Here is an 18,847-nt window from a genome sequence, read left to right as displayed (position 1 = left end):
ACAAATGGACATCAATTTTTTTAATTTGAGCAGGGCTACACTTTTTACAGTGTAGTCTTATATTTAGTGTGTAGTGTTAAATTTAGTGTGTGTAGTGATATTTAGTGTGTGTGTATTGTTATATTTAGTGTGTGTTATATTTAGTGTGTGTAGTGTTATATTTAGTGTGTGTAGTGTTATATTTAGTGTGTGTAGTGTTATATTTAGTATGTAGTGTTATAATTAGTGTTATATTTAGTGTGTGTATAGTGTTATATTTAGTGCGTGTGTAGTGTTATATTTAGTGTGCAGTGTTATATTTAGTGTGTGTGTAGTGTTATATTTAGTGTGTGTAGTGTAATATTTAGTGTTATATTTAGTGTGTAGTGTTATATTTAGTGTAGTGTTATATTTAGTGTGCAGTGTTATATTTATTGTGTGTGTAGTGTTATATTTAGTGTGTGTAGTGTAATATTTAGTGTTATATTTAGTGTGTAGTGTTATATTTAGTGTGTAATGTTATATTTAGTGTTATATTTAGTGTTATATTTAGTGTGTAATGTTATATTTAGTGTTATATTTAGTGTTATATTTAGTGTGTAATGTTATATTTAGTGTTATATTTAGTGTGTAGTGTTGTTATATTTAGTGCGTGTGTAGTGTTATATTTAGTGCGTGTGTAGTGTTATATTTAGTGTGCAGTGTTATATTTAGTGTGTGTGTAGTGTTATATTTAGTGTGTGTAGTGTAATATTTAGTGTTATATTTAGTGTGTAGTGTTATATTTAGTGTGTAATGTTATATTTAGTGTTATATTTAGTGTAGTGTTATATTTAGTGTGCAGTGTTATATTTAGTGTGTGTGTGTAGTGTTATATTTAGTGTGTGTAGTGTAATATTTAGTGTTATATTTAGTGTGTGTAGTGTTATATTTAGTGTGTAATGTTATATTTAGTGTTATATTTAGTGTGTAGTGTTATATTTAGTGTGTAATGTTATATTTAGTGTTATATTTAGTGTTATATTTAGTGTGTAATGTTATATTTAGTGTTATATTTACTGTGTAGTGTTATAGTTAGTGCGTGTGTAGTGTTATATTTAGTGCGTGTGTAGTGTTATATTTAGTGTGCAGTGTTATATTTAGTGTGTGTGTAGTGTTATATTTAGTGTGTGTAGTGTAATATTTAGTGTTATATTTAGTGTGTAATGTTATATTTAGTGTTATATTTAGTGTGTAGTGTTGTTATATTTAGTGCGTGTGTAGTGTTATATTTAGTGCGTGTGTAGTGTTATATTTAGTGTGCAGTGTTATATTTAGTGTGTGTGTGTAGTGTTATATTTAGTGTGTGTAGTGTAATATTTAGTGTTATATTTAGTGTGTGTAGTGTTATATTTAGTGTGTAATGTTATATTTAGTGTTATATTTAGTGTGTAGTGTTATATTTAGTGTGTAATGTTATATTTAGTGTTATATTTAGTGTTATATTTAGTGTGTAATGTTATATTTAGTGTTATATTTACTGTGTAGTGTTATAGTTAGTGCGTGTGTAGTGTTATATTTAGTGCGTGTGTAGTGTTATATTTAGTGTGCAGTGTTATATTTAGTGTGTGTGTAGTGTTATATTTAGTGTGTGTAGTGTAATATTTAGTGTTATATTTAGTGTGTAATGTTATATTTAGTGTTATATTTAGTGTGTAGTGTTGTTATATTTAGTGCGTGTGTAGTGTTATATTTAGTGCGTGTGTAGTGTTATATTTAGTGTGCAGTGTTATATTTAGTGTGTGTAGTGTAATATTTAGTGTTATATTTAGTGTGTAGTGTTATATTTAGTGTGTAATGTTATATTTAGTGTTATATTTAGTGTAGTGTTATATTTAGTGTGCAGTGTTATATTTTGTGTGTGTGTGTAGTGTTATATTTAGTGTGTGTAGTGTAATATTTAGTGTTATATTTAGTGTGTGTAGTGTTATATTTAGTGTGTAATGTTATATTTAGTGTTATATTTAGTGTGTAATGTTATATTTAGTGTTATATTTAGTGTGTAGTGTTGTTATATTTAGTGTTATATTTAGTGTGTAGTGTTATATTTAGTGTGGGTAGTGTTATATTTAGAGTTATATTTAGTGTGTAGTGTTATATTTAGTGTGTAATGTTATATTTAGTGTTATAGTTAGTGTTATATTTAGTGTGTAGTGTTATATTTAGTGTTATATTTAGTGTGTAGTGTTATATTTAGTGTGTGTAGTGTAATATTTAGTGTTATATTTAGTGTGTAGTGTTATATTTAGTGTGTAATGTTATATTTAGTGTTATATTTAGTGTTATATTTAGTGTGCAGTGTTATATTTAGTGTGTGTGTGTAGTGTTATATTTAGTGTGTAATGTTATATTTAGTGTTATTTAGTGTGTAGTGTTATATTTAGTGTGTAATGTTATATTTAGTGTTATATTTAGTGTGTAGTGTTGTTATATTTAGTGTTATATTTAGTGTGTAGTGTTATATTTAGTGTGGGTAGTGTTATATTTAGAGTTATATTTAGTGTGTAGTGTTATATTTAGTGTGTAATGTTATATTTAGTGTTATATTTAGTGTTATATTTAGTGTGTAGTGTTATATTTAGTGTTATATTTAGTGTGTAGTGTTATATTTAGTGTGTAGTGTTATATTTAGTGTGTAGTGTTATATTTAGTGTTATATTTAGTGTGCAGTGTTATATTTAGTGTGTGTGTGTAGTGTTATATTTAGTGTGTAATGTTATATTTAGTGTTATTTAGTGTGTAGTGTTATATTTAGTGTGTAGTGTTATATTTAGTGTGGGTAGTGTTATATTTAGTGTTATATTTAGTGTTATATTTAGTGTTATATTTAGTGATATATTTAGTGTGTAGTGTTATATTTAGTGTTATATTTAGTGATATATTTAGTGTGTAGTAATATATTTAGTGTGTAGTGTTGTTATATTTAGTGATATATTTAGTGTGTAGTGTTGTTATATTTAGTGTTATATTTAGTGTGTAGTGTTATATTTAGTGTGGGTAGTGTTATATTTAGAGTTATATTTAGTGATATATTTAGTGTGTGTGTGCAGTGTTATATTTAGTGTGTGTAGTGTAATATTTAGTGTTATATTTAGTGTGTAGTGTTATATTTAGTGTGTAATGTTATATTTAGTGTTATATTTAGTGTTATATTTAGTGTGTAGTGTTATATTTAGTGTGTTATGTTATATTTAGTGTTATTTTTAGTGTTATATTTAGTGTGTAGTGTTGTTATATTTAGTGTTATATTTAGTGATATATTTAGTGTGTGTAGTGTTATATTTAGTGTGTAGTGTTATATTTAGTGTGTAGTGTTATATTTAGTGTTATATTTAGTGTGTAGTGTTATATTTAGTGATATATTTAGTGTGTATTAGGGATGCGACGGTTCTCTGTATTTTATTGGTCTGTTTGGTTTGATACACCCGGATGGACGGTGGTATTTGGGTGCGCACTAACAGAGTGAACAAACGCTCTCCCGCTGTACATGCCCCGCCCATGGCCAGGGGGAGGGGCTGCTGAGCGCGTGCTGGGGGTTCAGTGTTAAAGCACAGATATTTGCGCTGGAACACAAAATCTTCTCGCTGTATTTACTTTTTTTGTATATTTATATTTAATGTACTCCCGTGTCAGACAGCTCTGACCAATCAGAGGACACAGGCTGCTCGCGTGGTTTATTGATGCGCATTTTGGTGTGTTTACATTTATGCCTATGTGAAACCAGACCGAACAGAGCGAGAAAACGCTCCAAGTAAACGAACTCGTTAACTGATTCGGACCAGAGAAACGAACTACAGGTGTGAAAACGTCCTTAACTTGTTGTACAATGGTTTCAGGCTCGACAGAAGCTGACACAACTGAAAGTCTAATACCAAAGAGGGGCAGCACATCAGTTGTGTAGAATTACTTTGGCTTTAAAAAAGAAGATGCTGCTCAACGTCAGGTACTGTGCTAAACGTGCCTTGCTACTGTTGCTACGACGCGAGGTAACACTACAAACCTTTTTCAGCATTTAAAAAAACACCACAAAGCCTCGTATGGTATTTGCAAGGCTAAAATGCCAACGACCAGTGCTGCATCTTCAAATACAGAAAATAACGAGTTGGTTAAAGCAGATTCTATTCGTTTTTTGCACTTTATTTTTTATGATGTTACTAGCTGGAGAGCAGTAAGTTAATTTTTTTATATCTATTGTTTTTTTCAATTTAAAAAAAATGGTGAAAAGGAAAAGCTATTTATCTATTTATTTTTCTATAAAAAAAAAACAAATGGTGAAAAGGAAAAGCATAGATTTGTTTGCTTTATTGTTATCTGTGCTTTAAATAAATCTGATAGTTTATTATTAAACAGATTGATTTATTGCTTCTGTTTGTTGAAAAATACTTGAGAAGACATAAAAAAACGCATTTTAAATCGCAATCGCAATGTATAGATAAAAAATTGCAATTATATTATTTTCCAAAATCGTTCAGCTCTAGTGAAAATAAAGTAAAATGATAAATTATAGTAAATTAATATTAATAAACTAAGAACATGGGAATCATATAAAGTATAAAGTTATTTATATAAACTATTGTGATAAATAAAATAATACAAATAAAAAAATATATATAAAGTCATATAAAATATAAACTCATTAAAAAAAACAACCACAGGCTTTCTGAATTAATTTCAAAACATGGAAAGAGCTCACCAAAACCTCAAGCTATTTTTTATATTTGACAATATTTAATTTACTTTTCCGCACTCATCTTATTAACTGAACTGAGTTTTATATTATTTGTAACGTTGCTCTGAATTCAGCTTCACACTGCGAAAGAGAGAGAGAGAGAGAGAGAGAAAGAGAGAGAGGGGAGAGGTGCATTTTGCCTGATGTCTCTCTTGGTTATATGACAGTGGTGTTTTTATATTGAGTTGACATGTCCCACCCAATATTAGAAACAGGTGGATTTGTCCCCCCAAAAATGATATTGTTTCGCTCAGCTCAGCTGTGCTATTAATGAGGAGACAGACTGGACCAATCACGGAGCCGGTTCAGGAATTAAGTTCCGCCTCTCAGGAGAAACAGCCAATCAGCTTGCTGTTTTTGCGGCGCGCGGAGGCGTCAGTATGTTGGTGGGGGGAAGCCCCTCCCTCGCTGTGAGATTTAGCAGCGGGATCGGCTGCAGCTGATTTTAAGATATGGATATACGGTGATTTTTTTTTCTAAAAGAAAGGTAACGGTATCTAATCATGTAAACTGTGATGATATGTTTCTGATAGCTGGTTAAAAATACACGTCTCTGAATCAGCACACAGTTTAACCCCACTGTGATTAATAAACTGCAGCTGTGTTAGTGAGTTACCTTAACTTTGGAATTACCTAGATTGGGAGTCAAGATTAAAGAAAAAAAACTATATACGTAATGTTCAACTTGCCCTGTACCTGATCAGCTAATCACTATTTCATTTTCAAACTGTTTATTAATTTAGGATTGCAGTTAGCTAGAAGCTGGATGTAGAGGATAGACAGAATTTAGTACAACACTGGGTAATGTTGGTAGTTTAAAGCAGTTTCTTAACCCTGATCATCACTGCCCTAAAACTGTGTTTTCCATCAGATCCAACTGATCAGCTAATAAACAATCATTTATTGAGTTAACCTGTTAAAATCTCTTAGCCCCCTATGGATCCTAAATTAATCATTATGTATATTCAGCAGTTTATTAGACACATCATACCACCACTTACTTTATTAAAGTGTCTTTAAACAGAGAAAGCTGTAGAATATGCAGAACAGTGTTAATATGCAGTAGAATATGTAAGAACAGGGTTAAGAAACACTGATCTAACCTGACTTCTGTTCATATGTAGTTCACAGTAAGACCACATGTCCTGACGTTTATATTAACTTCTGACAAAAATCTCTAGGAAACGTAGTTACATTCTCTCAGTAAAAAGAAGTGCTCTCAGTAAAAAAAAATTAAAAGCGCAGGAACCAAAGAAAATGTAAATATACAACAGAATTGACATACAATACATAATAATAATAACCAATACTGTTATATTATTTTAAATATTAGGTGATAGCTGATCAGTTTTTGTACTATGTATATAATTCAGACATTGCATGCATAATTTTTTTCTAACAACAGTAAATGTAATGTGGAGTAACATGTTTAGGCTGTAAAATCACCTTTTATTGGATGTAACTAATTATAAACAAAATACAGAAAAAAAGATTATTTGTGATAAAAAATAATTCCACAAATGTTGTTCTAGGAAACTATAGGGTGGGCTTTGGTTCATATTCGCAAATGTGTCCCCCCCAATATCAAGCCCGCTCCTATGCCCTTGCCTATAACTGCTATATTAAGCTACAGTTATTAAGTCTGTGTACTGAACAGAAATTTAAATCCTTATAAATGTCAGATATAAATATAACTAATAATAACTTATAGTTACTGTGCAGATTTTAAGTATATTATATTTAATAGTTGATAGTTTTTTGTATATTACTTCTATCGCCGTGTTTCTCCACAACCGTGCAACAACCAATCAGACTTTTTCTGAATTTCTCAGGAGCAATTCAGCTCTGAAGGCAAACGCTGAAGATTTGAGGACTAATTAAACAAAACTTTCTCAGCTGCGTGATCAGGGCCAGTGAACGCTAAACGGAGAAAAGGATATTTGAAGAGGCGCCGTCATCTTATAAATCCGCTGTTCGGGACATTTTGGCTTCAGCGTTGAGTTTGATAATCAAGGTAAAAGACAGTCAGCAGATAAAGCACAGTGTGATTCAGTTACCTGTTTTTGACTAATGGTAAGAATAAGTGCTCCTTTTTTATAATAGATATTGTGATTTGAATTAATCTGTGACTTTATTAATTGGCTCTAAAAGTGTGAGTAGGAGCACCTTGTTGATTTGAAATAGAAAGGGCTAAAAACGTGCTGCATGTTGGAGCTAGATAATATTGATATATATCGAAACCGAACCGAAACCGTGGCCCAAGAACCGCGATACGAACCGAACCGTGGCCACACTGTACCGTTCCATCCCTAGTGTGTAGTGTTATATTTAGTGTGTGTGTAGTGTTATATTTAGTGTGTGTGTAGTGTTATATTTAGTGTGTGTTGTTATATTTAGTGTTATATTTAGTGTGTGTAGTGTTATATTTAGTGTTTGTAGTGTTATATTTAGTGTTATATTTAGTGTATGTGGTGTTATATTTAGTGTGTGTAGTGTTATATTTAGTGTGTGTGTGTAGTGTTATATTTAGTGTGTTTGTAGTGTTATATTTAGAGTGTGTAGTGTTATATTCAGTGTGTGTTATATTTAGTGTGTGTGTAGTGTTATATTTAGTGTGTTTGTAGTGTTATATTTAGAGTGTGTAGTGTTATATTTAGTGTGTGTGTGTGTGTAGTGTTATATTTAGAGTGTCTGCGGTGTTATATTTAGTGTGTGTGTGTGTAGTGTTATATTTACTGTGTGTGTAGTGTTATTTAGTGTGTGTAGTGTTTTTATTTAGAGTGTGTGTAGTGTTATATTTAGAATGTGTGTAGTGTTATATTTAGTGTGTGTGTAGTGTTATATTTAGAGTGTCTGCGGTGTTATATTTAGTGTGTGTGTGTGTGTAGTGTTATATTTACTGTGTGTGTAGTGTTATTTAGTGTGTGTGTAGTGTTATGTTTAGTGTGTGTGTGTAGTGTTATAATTAATGTGTGTGTAGTGTTTGTGTGTATGTAGTGTGTTTGTGTGTGCATGTAGTGTATGTGTATTTGGGTGTGTAATGTGTGTATTGTGTGTAGTGTGTCTGTAGTGGTATATTTAGTGTATGTGTGTAGTGGTGTGTTTAGTGTGTGAGTGTGTGTGTAGTGTTTCTGTGTATTGTGTGTATGTAGTTTACGTGTGTGTAGTGTTTGTATATAGTGTATGTGTATTTGGGTGTGTATTGTTTATATGTATTGTGTGTGTTTGTGTGTATTGATTGTATGTAGTGTGTGTGTTTGTGTGTAGTGTGTGTGTATGTGTCTGTATGTGTGAGTGTTTGTACTTTGTGTGTGTGTGTAGTGTTAATTTAGTGTGTGTATGGTTTGTTTGTAGTGTGTGTTTGTGTGTGTGTGTGTGAGAGAGAGAGAGCTTACATTTTTTTAATCCAGGTTTGATTCTGATCTTCCCTCCATGTTCCACTCTAAACACACACACACAGATCAGCACTGTGAGATTTTTAGAAACTGATTTATAAAGAAATACTTTGTGTGAAAACGAGTGAACATTTAAGAGAGCGGAAATAAGTGACCTCATGTGGTAAAGTACAGAACTGCAATGCACACTGCATAAAATCAGATTAAAAACGGAAGATTAAGGAAGATTAACTCTTACTTCTCTAAATATATCTTTGTCTGATCGTATAATGTTTTAATATTTGCCGTATCTTATTCTGCTTTATATGCACGATATGTAGTATTATTTTTATTAGAGCTTTTATTCACAAATGGGGAAAACAAGGCACAGTGGTTAAAGTTCCCAGGAGTGACCGAGCTACAGAAATTACTCCAAAACTCATCCAGGAAGAACCCAGAACAAGATTTAAAGAACTGCAGGATCTCACTCGCCTCAGTTAAGATCAGTGTTAATGATTCAATAATAAGAAAGAAATTGGGTGAAAATGATCTCCTAGATAAGATAAAATGGTTTCTTGTGGCCTTGCAGAAAAGGGTTAAACTTTACTAAAGTATGTTTTTTGCATTCATATTCTTACCTGAGTGTAGTCCTGTCACAACAACAGTTTGTATTGGACCATACATTTTTCAAGGAATTATTGTGCATTTTTTTTTTATCATGATTTTATGCCACTGGTCATTAGAAAACTTCAAAAATGTAAAATGTAACAAAGGCAACATTTTTAAATAAAGCCAACAAACCAACTCAATCACATTATTCGGATCTCTTTAGAAATTAAGCGCTCTATTTTAGTGATCCGTAGGTGAGCTGTCAGCCGTGCACCATGCAGCTTGATTTAGGGTGTGTCACTGTGTCTTTACGATAGGAGAAGTTGCTCCAAAGAGGCTCAAAATGTGCAAAAAGCATGTATCATGAAATAAACCAATCACCATGTCATTTGCCATTCCCTTTAAGAGCCAGGTGCGGTCTGACTTTGGCGTATTGCTATTTAAATGGCACAGCTACCTGGAATTGACCAATGTTTTTCATCGGCGTAGATATATTCAAAATCACCGTTGCTGTTTAAACAAGACAGGTGAAGAGCATGAAAATACACTGTTGGTGGGAGTAAGATAGCAATAAGCATCAAGACCACCTTGCACAGGGTGTAGGTTAGGGCCCTAAGTGTTCAGAAAGGTTTCTGGTTTTGCAGTCACTGATTATTTTTACCATAAAGACATGGGCTGGTTGCTGGGGTGCTTGACTCTCAGTGTGTATAAAGTTAGTGGGGATCAGTTTTTATTATGTAACTTTTCTCCTGACTCGATGCTCAGGGCAGCTCTCCATCACTGAAGTTTTCCACCTGTTCTGGAGTGAAAACTAAACCTTGGTTCTTTTTACCAACAGAAAGATGAGCCAAAACAGAATTACAGCAAAGTACTTGGCATTCAGTGCAGATAGCTTGAACATAAACAATTAACAGTGGCTGTGTAAACAAAAATAAGACAGAATGACAGAATGAAGGTTACATGCTGCTCCACCATGTTTACCTGGTGACTACAACTAGATTTGCAATGTTAAAATGTACAACATGTACAACAATATTTATCTTAGAATAAGTTGATAATATAATTATTAGTTCAGACCTACCCGAGTTTCTCCAGTTTGCAGTGTGGATCCTCCAGTCTCTCAGAAAGCAGCTTCACTCCTGACTCTCCTGGATGGTTGTAGGTCAGATCCAGCTCTTTCAAGTGGGAGGGGTTTAAAATTAGAGCTGAAGCCAGAGAACAACAGCCTTTATCTGTGATCATACAACCAGATAATCTGCAGACAGAGCAAGAGAATGTGTGAGTGAGTGACAGAAAACAAGAAAGAAAGAAAGACAACATAGCAGACTGAGGAAGATATAATTTCTCTTATAATATATAATATATATAATATAATTTCTCGATATAATATCTCTTTTTTTTAAATAACACTACAAAATCTGAAAAAAACATCTATAGAAAACTAAAGTTTCTTAACACAGTTGACACAGATTAACATGAAACCCAAACCTCAACAGTAAGCATTTCTGTGAATACGGCATTAGCATTGATGTGGACCAAAGAATTGAGTTCATATTAACTTTTTCTAAAATTGTTTTTGCTCGTAAATGTTCATTCAAGTTGGACATTCTTAAGACGACTGCAGAAGACTCGTATTTGTTTGTTTGGTATACTCTGACTTTCGTTAAACACTTTTTCTTGTTTGATTTGTTATCATCGTAAACACCTGAATATTTACACATTTATACATGTAGAATTTCTAGTGGTGTCAATCAATTAAAAAATGCAATCCAATTAAACCTACCAAAATTCTGTGATTAATTGCACTTGTTTTTTGTAAGACTGAAATTTTTATAGTGGGTATTTTATGGAGTGAATTTTGTGCCAAAAGTTTATGTTGTATGACAAACTTTATGTTGATGGACAGCTATATTGTGACAAAAACATAACTCCCTGGCTGTTCTAAATTTCTTTAACTGTAACTAAATAGCTCTCTCTCTCTCTCTCTGTCTCTCTCTCTCTCCCCCCCCGAGCGTTTTGATTTGTGCACTCTCTGTCTCTCTCATGCGTGTTGCGCTCTCGTTGCACGATCTCTAACATATAGGTCAATACTCAAATAACCTCATAAAATTGATCCATAATGTATATTGTGGCGTGAGGAGGCGGGGGAATCGGGGGTCCGCCCCACGCAGGAACGCTCAGCCCTGTCTGTCTCAGCTGGTCTGCATCAGGACTGATTAAACAGCCAGCTGGGACAGGCATATAAACTGAGCCTCAGCCCTCACTCAGGGAGGACTTTTCACTGGGGAGCTGAGAGCTGAGGCTGCACGGACTTATATTTAAAATTTAAAAGAAACTACTGAACTCTAAAACCCCTCTGGGCTGAGTTATGTTGTTTTGAGTTTATTCTGGGTGTGGTGGAGGGCCTTTAAACCAATAAAAGGTATGATCTCTCTGTGCTTCCTCCTTCTGGGTCACAGTGATCACGCCCCTAACCCCAGAGGCGAATCACAATATAAATATTTCCCCTAAACTTTCCTTTCTCTCTCGTTCTTTCTCTTTCTTCCACTCCCACTTACTCGGGTCATTCTCACAAAATCCAGATTCAGAGGACATCCAGTATGAAATTTTTCAAAAATGAATGTAACGACAAATTTCCTTTTGAGGATTTAAGATTAAGGTCTAAACTTACTATGAATATTATTTTCAGAAAAACTGTTCCATTTTATTGCATATTTTATTAGCTTTTTTTAGATGAAGTCCACAAAAATGTATCATTACCGCAATGTGATATGACATCAAATATATGATAAAAATGCAAATTTTTTTATCAAAGTTAAGCAGTTCAGTTAAGCAAGGGTTTAGGAATACTTATTAGCTTACACTTACACACAATGCTTCATTATGAAAAGAATGTTTATTTTCAAGAACATTACATATTTTTTAAGACCATTTACAATGCAAACATTTGTATATCAAAAGAATCTTTCATGTAGACTACAGCACCTTCATTAATAAAACAGCTCATTTAACTATTGGAAACCATTCAATGCACCATCCAGCATTGTATGCCTACTAAGACCAAACTTTTATTTTTAGTCATTTTATGTAGTGTTTTTGTGTTTTGCCCATATGTCAGGCATATGTCAGTTCTGTTTTTCCTCCATTGCCATTTCTTTTTATCATGGTACTTTTTGGTCAGATCACGTTTTGTCTTAATTTTCCCACTGGAAATAGCAAATATGAAATTATGATATCCGTTCCAGTTTTTGTTACATTTCTTAGAATGGACTGTACACAAATAATATCATGTGAAAGTAACTCCAACTGGAACAACTGTCTGTGTCGTTGAGTGTGTGTGTGTGTTTTTGTAAATGTTGTAATTCTTGCTGTAAATGTTCTCCTGAAACTTTGACAGCCTAGCTTTTGCTGCCTTTCTTTTCTCAATAGCTACCTGCCTGTAAAACAAATACACATCGCATATTACAATAAAATATATCAAAGATGGAAAAAAATCTCTCTAGTTATGTGGTCTTACATCTAATTCTGTGTACGGAATTAGATTTAGTGTCAGGCCAGATAAGATGGAACATTAGTGACCTCTACTGTTGGTTTGCAATAGCTAAGTTAGAATGGTCTACTGGAGAAAATGTTCAGGGTAACGCTCAAGTTATGACAATTAGGAAGTAAAAAGGCATCTGTATTATGCTTCCTAATCAAATTCTCTTTACCGAAACAGTGCATCTCATTAACGCAACAGGTATTGAAATGTAGCGGTAAGTGAGAATTCAGTTGCGGAGGATAAGTGACTTTAAAATTTTATGCTAACTGTAAAAACACTATGAGGGCTGGATTAATTTTCACTTACAGTGTCGATTTAGACCTTAATATACTATATTATAATCAAAAATACAGACTGTAACTTCAAACTGTAGACTCAAAACTTATATCGATATATCGGTAATGACAATGAAAAAGTCGTGCAGACAAGTTGATGAGCAATCTTTTAACTTTTATCCAGAAACATAAGAGAAGAACTGCTTACATGGTAGCCATCTTGAGTGTCATGGCCAATGTCTTCCATAATGATGAAAATGCCTTGAAAATTTAAGTTCTTTGTGGATTTAAACAATGATTGAAAATTGTTGCGGAGGATGAGAAAATTAGTGTTGGACACATTCCTTTTCTTTATTAATTTTATTGTTTTTACTTTTCAATGTAAAATTGTTTATGTTTATTTACTAAAAGTGTTTATAGTATGAAATGCATTTAAGTATTTTGTTTTAAATGTTTAAATATTAAAATTTCCAAACAATGTACTGAAATTCTGATACGGACATGTTGCGGAAATGAGAATTTTACTCTAAAATGTAAAAAATTACAAAAATGATATTTATAATGTTCATTTTTAAACATGTGCAAGATGGATCGAAGGACGTTGTTTATGATTCTATGTTTATTTTTTTGTTAATATTTACTTGTTTATTAAAATTCCTCATGCCACCTCATCCATCCATCCATTACGCGCAAATACACACGCACCCTCAAATATACTAATGCACGCACATTAATCCGTTCACAAAATCCCATAAAAATCACAAGGAACCACTTAGCAATAACTTAATGCATGCAATGTCTCAATGTCATAACATGTATGTCACACCAAATCCAACACTTTTTGTCTTATGTTGTGTCTCTTCTACTTTGTTCTACATTTAATCACTCCTTTCTGTACTATCTCTTTGCACCCCAGATGTATCCCAGATCCGAAAAATGCCTTTGTGTTTACACTCCATCCCACACACAACAGAAAATCCTCAAACATCTAGACACTCATATCATATCATTGAAAAACATTATTAAATCTGAACATCACAACATGTCTTCACTTAAATTTATAAACTAGAACATTTGTGGTATCGGGACACAGATTAAGCAAGCCAAGGTACTAAACCATCTCACTTCACTAAAAGCAGACATTGTTTACTACAAGAAACACATCTATCAGAAACAAATCATCATAAGCTCAGATCACCACAATTCACCCATATATTCTCAGCCTACTATAACTCCAAACAAAGAGGAGTATCAATACTAATAAACAAAAAAATCCCCTTCACACATAACACCACTATATCAGACACAGGTAGATATATCATAATCTACCAACATCAGCAACACACCCTTAACAATAGCAAGTTTGTATGGCCCCAACATCAACATCAGCAACACACCCTTAACAATAGCAAGTTTGTATGGCCCCAACATTTATAACCCATCCTTCTTTCATGAGTTTTACAACCATATAAACAATATATCAGATTCCACAATTATAATTGGAGGTGACTTTAATTCAATCATTGACCCATGTATAGACAGATTAATTATGGCACACAATACACGTTACTGGCATTCAACAGATATCATTAAACAATACATGACAGACTTAGGGCTCAGCGATGGTTGGTGCCTCAAAAACTCAAAGCCTAAAGACACACTTTCTGTTCTCCAGCCTACCACTCATATTCTCGCACTGACTATTTTTTAACCAGCAATTCTATTATAGCAAATATATCAGAAATAAAATATCACCCTATAATAATCAGTGACCATGCTCCAGTTTCACTTACATGGAACATAAATCCACTATATAAAACTTTCGACTGGCGACTAAATACCTCGTTACTTACAGACCCAGAATTTGACAGCTACATCAAAAAAGAGTGGGCATCTTTCCTAGAAATAAATGATTCTCCAGAAACCACACCAACAATACTATGGGAAACTGGGAAAGCAGTACTAAGAGGCAAAATCATCTTTTACTCTTCCTGTAAGAAGAAGAAAGATACGGAAAATGAGGCTAATCTAAAACATCAGGGAATTGTCAAATGAAATGATAAAAAACCCATCAGATAAAATTTAAAAAAGAGTTAAAAGAATCACAGTATAATAAACTTATAAACAAGAGGAAGTTTTAATACAACGACTAACATATAAACAATTTATTCACAATAACAAATCTGGTAAACTCTTGGCTAACCAAGTAAAACATAAAGAACAAAAACAACAATCCCATCAATCAAAGATGAGACCGGACTAATCAGGCAAACATGAAATGAAATTAATCAAGTATTTGGGAAATTCTATAAAAATCTATAGTCACCAGAACACGATCCAGACCCAATAGATATTCACACTTTCCTCAATAATATACACCTACCCAAACTAACTGAAGAAAAAAAAAGCATATTAGAAAAGCCAATAACATCAGAAGAACTCCATAAAGCCCTTCGTAAGATGCCTAATAACAAAGCACCAGGACCAGATGGCTTTCCCGCAGAATTCTACAAGCACTTCTGGTCAATATTTGGCCCAATGTTCAGTAGAGTAATAGCAGAAATTAAACACAATAAGAGACTACCAACAGAAATGAATACAGCTACAATATCACTCCATCTTAAACCTACAAAGATTCTACCTTACCATCCAGCTACCATCCACTGTCACTAATTAACACAGACACAAATCTAATAAGTAAGACATTAGCTACCAGACTGGAAACGGTTATCCCATCCCTCATACATCCTGATCAGACCGGCTTCATCAAAGGCAGACAATCAGTTACCAACATGCGCAGACTACTCAATCTGATACATCACACAACAGTCCATAAGTCAAAAACTGCAATAGTCACTTTAGATGCAGAGAAGGCTTTCAATAAGGTTAATTGGAAATTCCTTTTCACTACACTACATTAACTAGGTTTTGGAGAATCATTTATAGAATGGATTAAAACTCTCTACACATCCACAGTCAATACTAATGGACTAATAACAGAATTTCACACTGCACAGAGGAACTAGGCAAGGATGCCCACTCTCTCCTCTGCTGTTCTCTATTTTCATAGGACCATTAGCATCAGCTATACGACAATGCCCAAATATCAAAGGTATTCATACCCACACTACCGAACAAAAATCAGCCTTTATGCAGATGATATTCTACTATTTCTAAACCCACTCTCCTCAATTCCTCAGATTACACAAATAATTAAAACATTCTTTAAAATCTCAGATTATTCCATTAACTGGTCTAAATCCACCGTTCTACCATTTAACATGAACTTATCGGACACAGCAGTTCAATCACTCCCTATCCCTATGTGCACTGAACACATCACATACCTAGGCATTAAAGTTTCCACCCAGCTGTCTGAGCTGCACACACTTAATTTTAGACCACTACTCACAACCATCAACAATGATATCCAACGTTGGATGAACCTACCACTATCCTCTACCAATATCCACAATCAAAATGACAATATTACCTAAATTAAACTACCTCTTCTCAATGATTCCCATCCAACCCCCACCTACCTGGTTTAAAACCTTCATCATCTCTAAATTCTACTGGAAAAATAAACCATCCAGAATCAAATTAACCACATTACAAAAACAAAGAACTCAGGGAGGCCTAGAAGCTCCAAATTTCCAAAAATACCTCTCTGCAAACCAATTAAAGTACATTATTAAATAGATAAAACCAAATCAAACTGATGAAATATGGAGAGAAGTAGAACAAAAATCAATTAATGAAATACAAATCTCAGACTTACCATTTATTAGCACAACAATCGATCGCCACCCTTGTTTCAAAAACTCAATGATATCATCGACTCTGACAGCTTGGTGGAAAATTCACAAGAATTTGTATTAGTCTTAATGGTCCTCCGAAGAGGGGGGGTGGTGGCGGGCAAAAAAAAAAAAATTTTTAGAAAATCAAAAGCAAATATTGTATGTTACAAATTCAAAAGAGAAAAAATATATAGCAAATATATATTTTAAATATACTTGGTTACTTTATTATCCTTTGCAGTTATTTGAAAATTATTTCAGTTTCGATTTTGCCAGTCTTTGCTTTTATTTTTGCATTTTTGTGAATTTTCTGTGGATTTTTTTGGATTTTTCTGTTAAAGACTTTTGCTTCTGGAATATCTCCTTTGCTTTTGCTTTAGTTTTTTGCTTCTGAGTTTTGGCACACTTTTCACGGGTGGGCGGGGCTAAGAAGAAGGCCCCTTGAATCTCCATTGGTCAGCTGATTCTGGACTGACGGGTTCCCTGAGACTGACCACGCCCACCCCGCCAGTTTCAAGCGTCCTTCCAAACACGGAAAGGCGAACAGTTTTCAGTGCACAGCAGCAGCACCAGATACTTTTACAATTAAATTTCATACAATCATTCTGTTTAATATTATATTATTCTCTGTTTCACTCCATTAAAAAGCTCACATTAGCAAGATGTGCTAAATATTCATGCACAAAGTATGATAGTTACATAGTCAGTGAGCTACTGAACTAGATAGAGACCTATTCAGTGAACGAATGAGTTACCTAGCCAGTGAGCTAGTGAGTTTTTTGCTCTCCGTGTTTGGAAGGACGCTTGAAACTGGCAGGGTGGGCGTGGTCAGTCTCAGACAAGGGTTTAGGGAACCCGTCAGTCCAGAACCAGCTGACCAATGGAGATTCAAGGGGAACGCCTTCTTCTAAGCCCCGCCCACCTGTGAAAAGTGTGCCAAAACTCAGAAGAAAAAAACTAAAGCAGAAGCAAAGAAGAGATTCGAGAAGCAAAAGTCTTTAAGAGAAAAATAAAAAAAAATCTCCACAAAAAAATTCACAAAAACACAAAAATAAAAGCAAGGACTGGCAAAATCCAAACTAAAATAAAGTAACCAAGTATATTTAAATATATATATTTGCTATATATTTTATCTCTTTTGAATTTGCAACATAAACTTTTTGCTTTTGATTCCTAACATTTTGATTGCGGATTTTATTTTTTTGTGTAAAACTTTTGGCACAAACGGAGAGAGAGAGAGAGAGAGAGAGAGAGAGAGAGAGAAACAAATGGAGAGAGACAAAAACAAACAGAGAAATGGAGAGAGAGAATCAAAGCTCTCTATCCAGGTCTGAGCTGAAAGTCTGAACCGGATTGTTACAGCTGGACACCGCATTAAAGCGCTTCAGTCGTTTAACCAGAAAAGAAATCTGCATGTTGGGTGGAGGTGGGGCAGATTACGGCAGAAGGTGGGGTCAAACTTGGTGCCGAAATAAAACTTGGGTTAAAAAATAGTAACGTGTTACTGATTCCAAATTAACAGCATGTGTTACTGATTTACCGCTGACAGCCCTAATAATTTTAAATTAAAAATTACAAAAACACTGACCTGAGAATCTGCAGTTTACAGTGTGAACTCTTCAGTCCAGCAGAGAGCAGCTCCACTCCTGAATCCTGCAGGTCGTTGTTACTGAGGTCCAGCTCTTTCAGGGAGGAGTTTTTCAGGTTTAAAACTGATTCCAGATTTTCACACGTCCTTACTCCAAGATTACATGAAGCTAGTCTGAAAAACAAGAATAAACAAATGATTTTACAATAAACTGAAAGAAGAATATTTGAATGGATTGAGAAAGAATAGAAAACAGAATTAAACTGTGAAATGTATTGTCTATCTAAAGAGCTGGTGTTTCTTTATACTGAAATAGTCAACATGCAGAAATCTCCACTTTGTTTGTGATCAGCATGGGCATACAGTTCACCAAAAGCTCTGGGACAGATTATAATGAGTTAAAATAGAAAATAAAATGTTTAACAAAACAGAAAAACAAGCAAGGCTTTTTGGAATATGTGAATTTATTCTATTTTCCAAGTTGAACTCTGGAAAAACATTTCACCTTCTCCCACATATATCAGTGAGCTAGTGAGTTAGCTAGTTACCCACTCAGTGAGCTAGTGAGTTACCTAGTCAGTTAACTAGTAAGTTACATAGTCAGTGTGTTACTGAGTTAGCTACTTATCTACTCAGTGAGTTGGTGAATTAGATTGTTACCTAATCAGTGAACTAGTGAGTTACCTACTCAGTGAGCTAGTGAGTTACCTAGTCATTGAGCTAGTGAGTTAGCTATTTACCTACTTTGTGCATGAATATTTAGCACATCACGCTAATGTGAGCTTTTTAATGGAGTGAAACAGAGAATAATATAACATAATATAACATTGAACAGAAGGTTTGTATGAAATTTACTTGTAAAAGTATCTGCTGCTGTGCACTGAAAGCTGTCTGCAAAAAAGCAGAAGCAGAA

The 18,847-nt window shown here is 33.7% G+C and overlaps 3 protein-coding genes across 9 annotated transcripts in view; 1 reads left to right on the top strand and 2 right to left on the bottom strand.

Annotated features, from left to right (window-relative positions):
- The window catches only part of LOC125801167 (zinc finger protein 484-like), a 634,928-nt gene that overhangs the window by 226,666 nt on the left and 389,415 nt on the right, over positions 1–18,847 (bottom strand). The gene's annotated exons all lie outside the window — the stretch shown is intronic.
- LOC111188977 (NACHT, LRR and PYD domains-containing protein 12) overlaps positions 1–18,847 on the top strand; it is a 900,554-nt gene that overhangs the window by 699,255 nt on the left and 182,452 nt on the right. The gene's annotated exons all lie outside the window — the stretch shown is intronic.
- Positions 1–18,847, bottom strand: part of LOC111196387 (NACHT, LRR and PYD domains-containing protein 12-like) — a 798,826-nt gene that overhangs the window by 765,854 nt on the left and 14,125 nt on the right. For 4 of the 7 annotated variants that reach the window (XM_049477027.1, XM_049477025.1, XM_049477031.1 and 1 more), the window contains 3 exons: positions 17,935–18,108; positions 9,812–9,985; positions 8,143–8,189 (listed from right to left, as the gene is read on the bottom strand). In XM_049477027.1, coding sequence (XP_049332984.1) covers positions 8,143–8,189; positions 9,812–9,985; positions 17,935–18,108 — 395 coding nt within the window. The remainder of the gene's footprint in view (positions 1–8,142; positions 8,190–9,811; positions 9,986–17,934; positions 18,109–18,847) is intronic. The other 3 variants (XM_049477026.1, XM_049477028.1, XM_049477030.1) reach the window with 2 other exon arrangements.

Source organism: Astyanax mexicanus, chromosome 4, assembly GCF_023375975.1.
Source record: "Astyanax mexicanus isolate ESR-SI-001 chromosome 4, AstMex3_surface, whole genome shotgun sequence".
Lineage (NCBI taxonomy): Eukaryota > Metazoa > Chordata > Actinopteri > Characiformes > Acestrorhamphidae > Astyanax > Astyanax mexicanus.
This window is presented reverse-complemented; position numbering and strand designations above follow the sequence as displayed.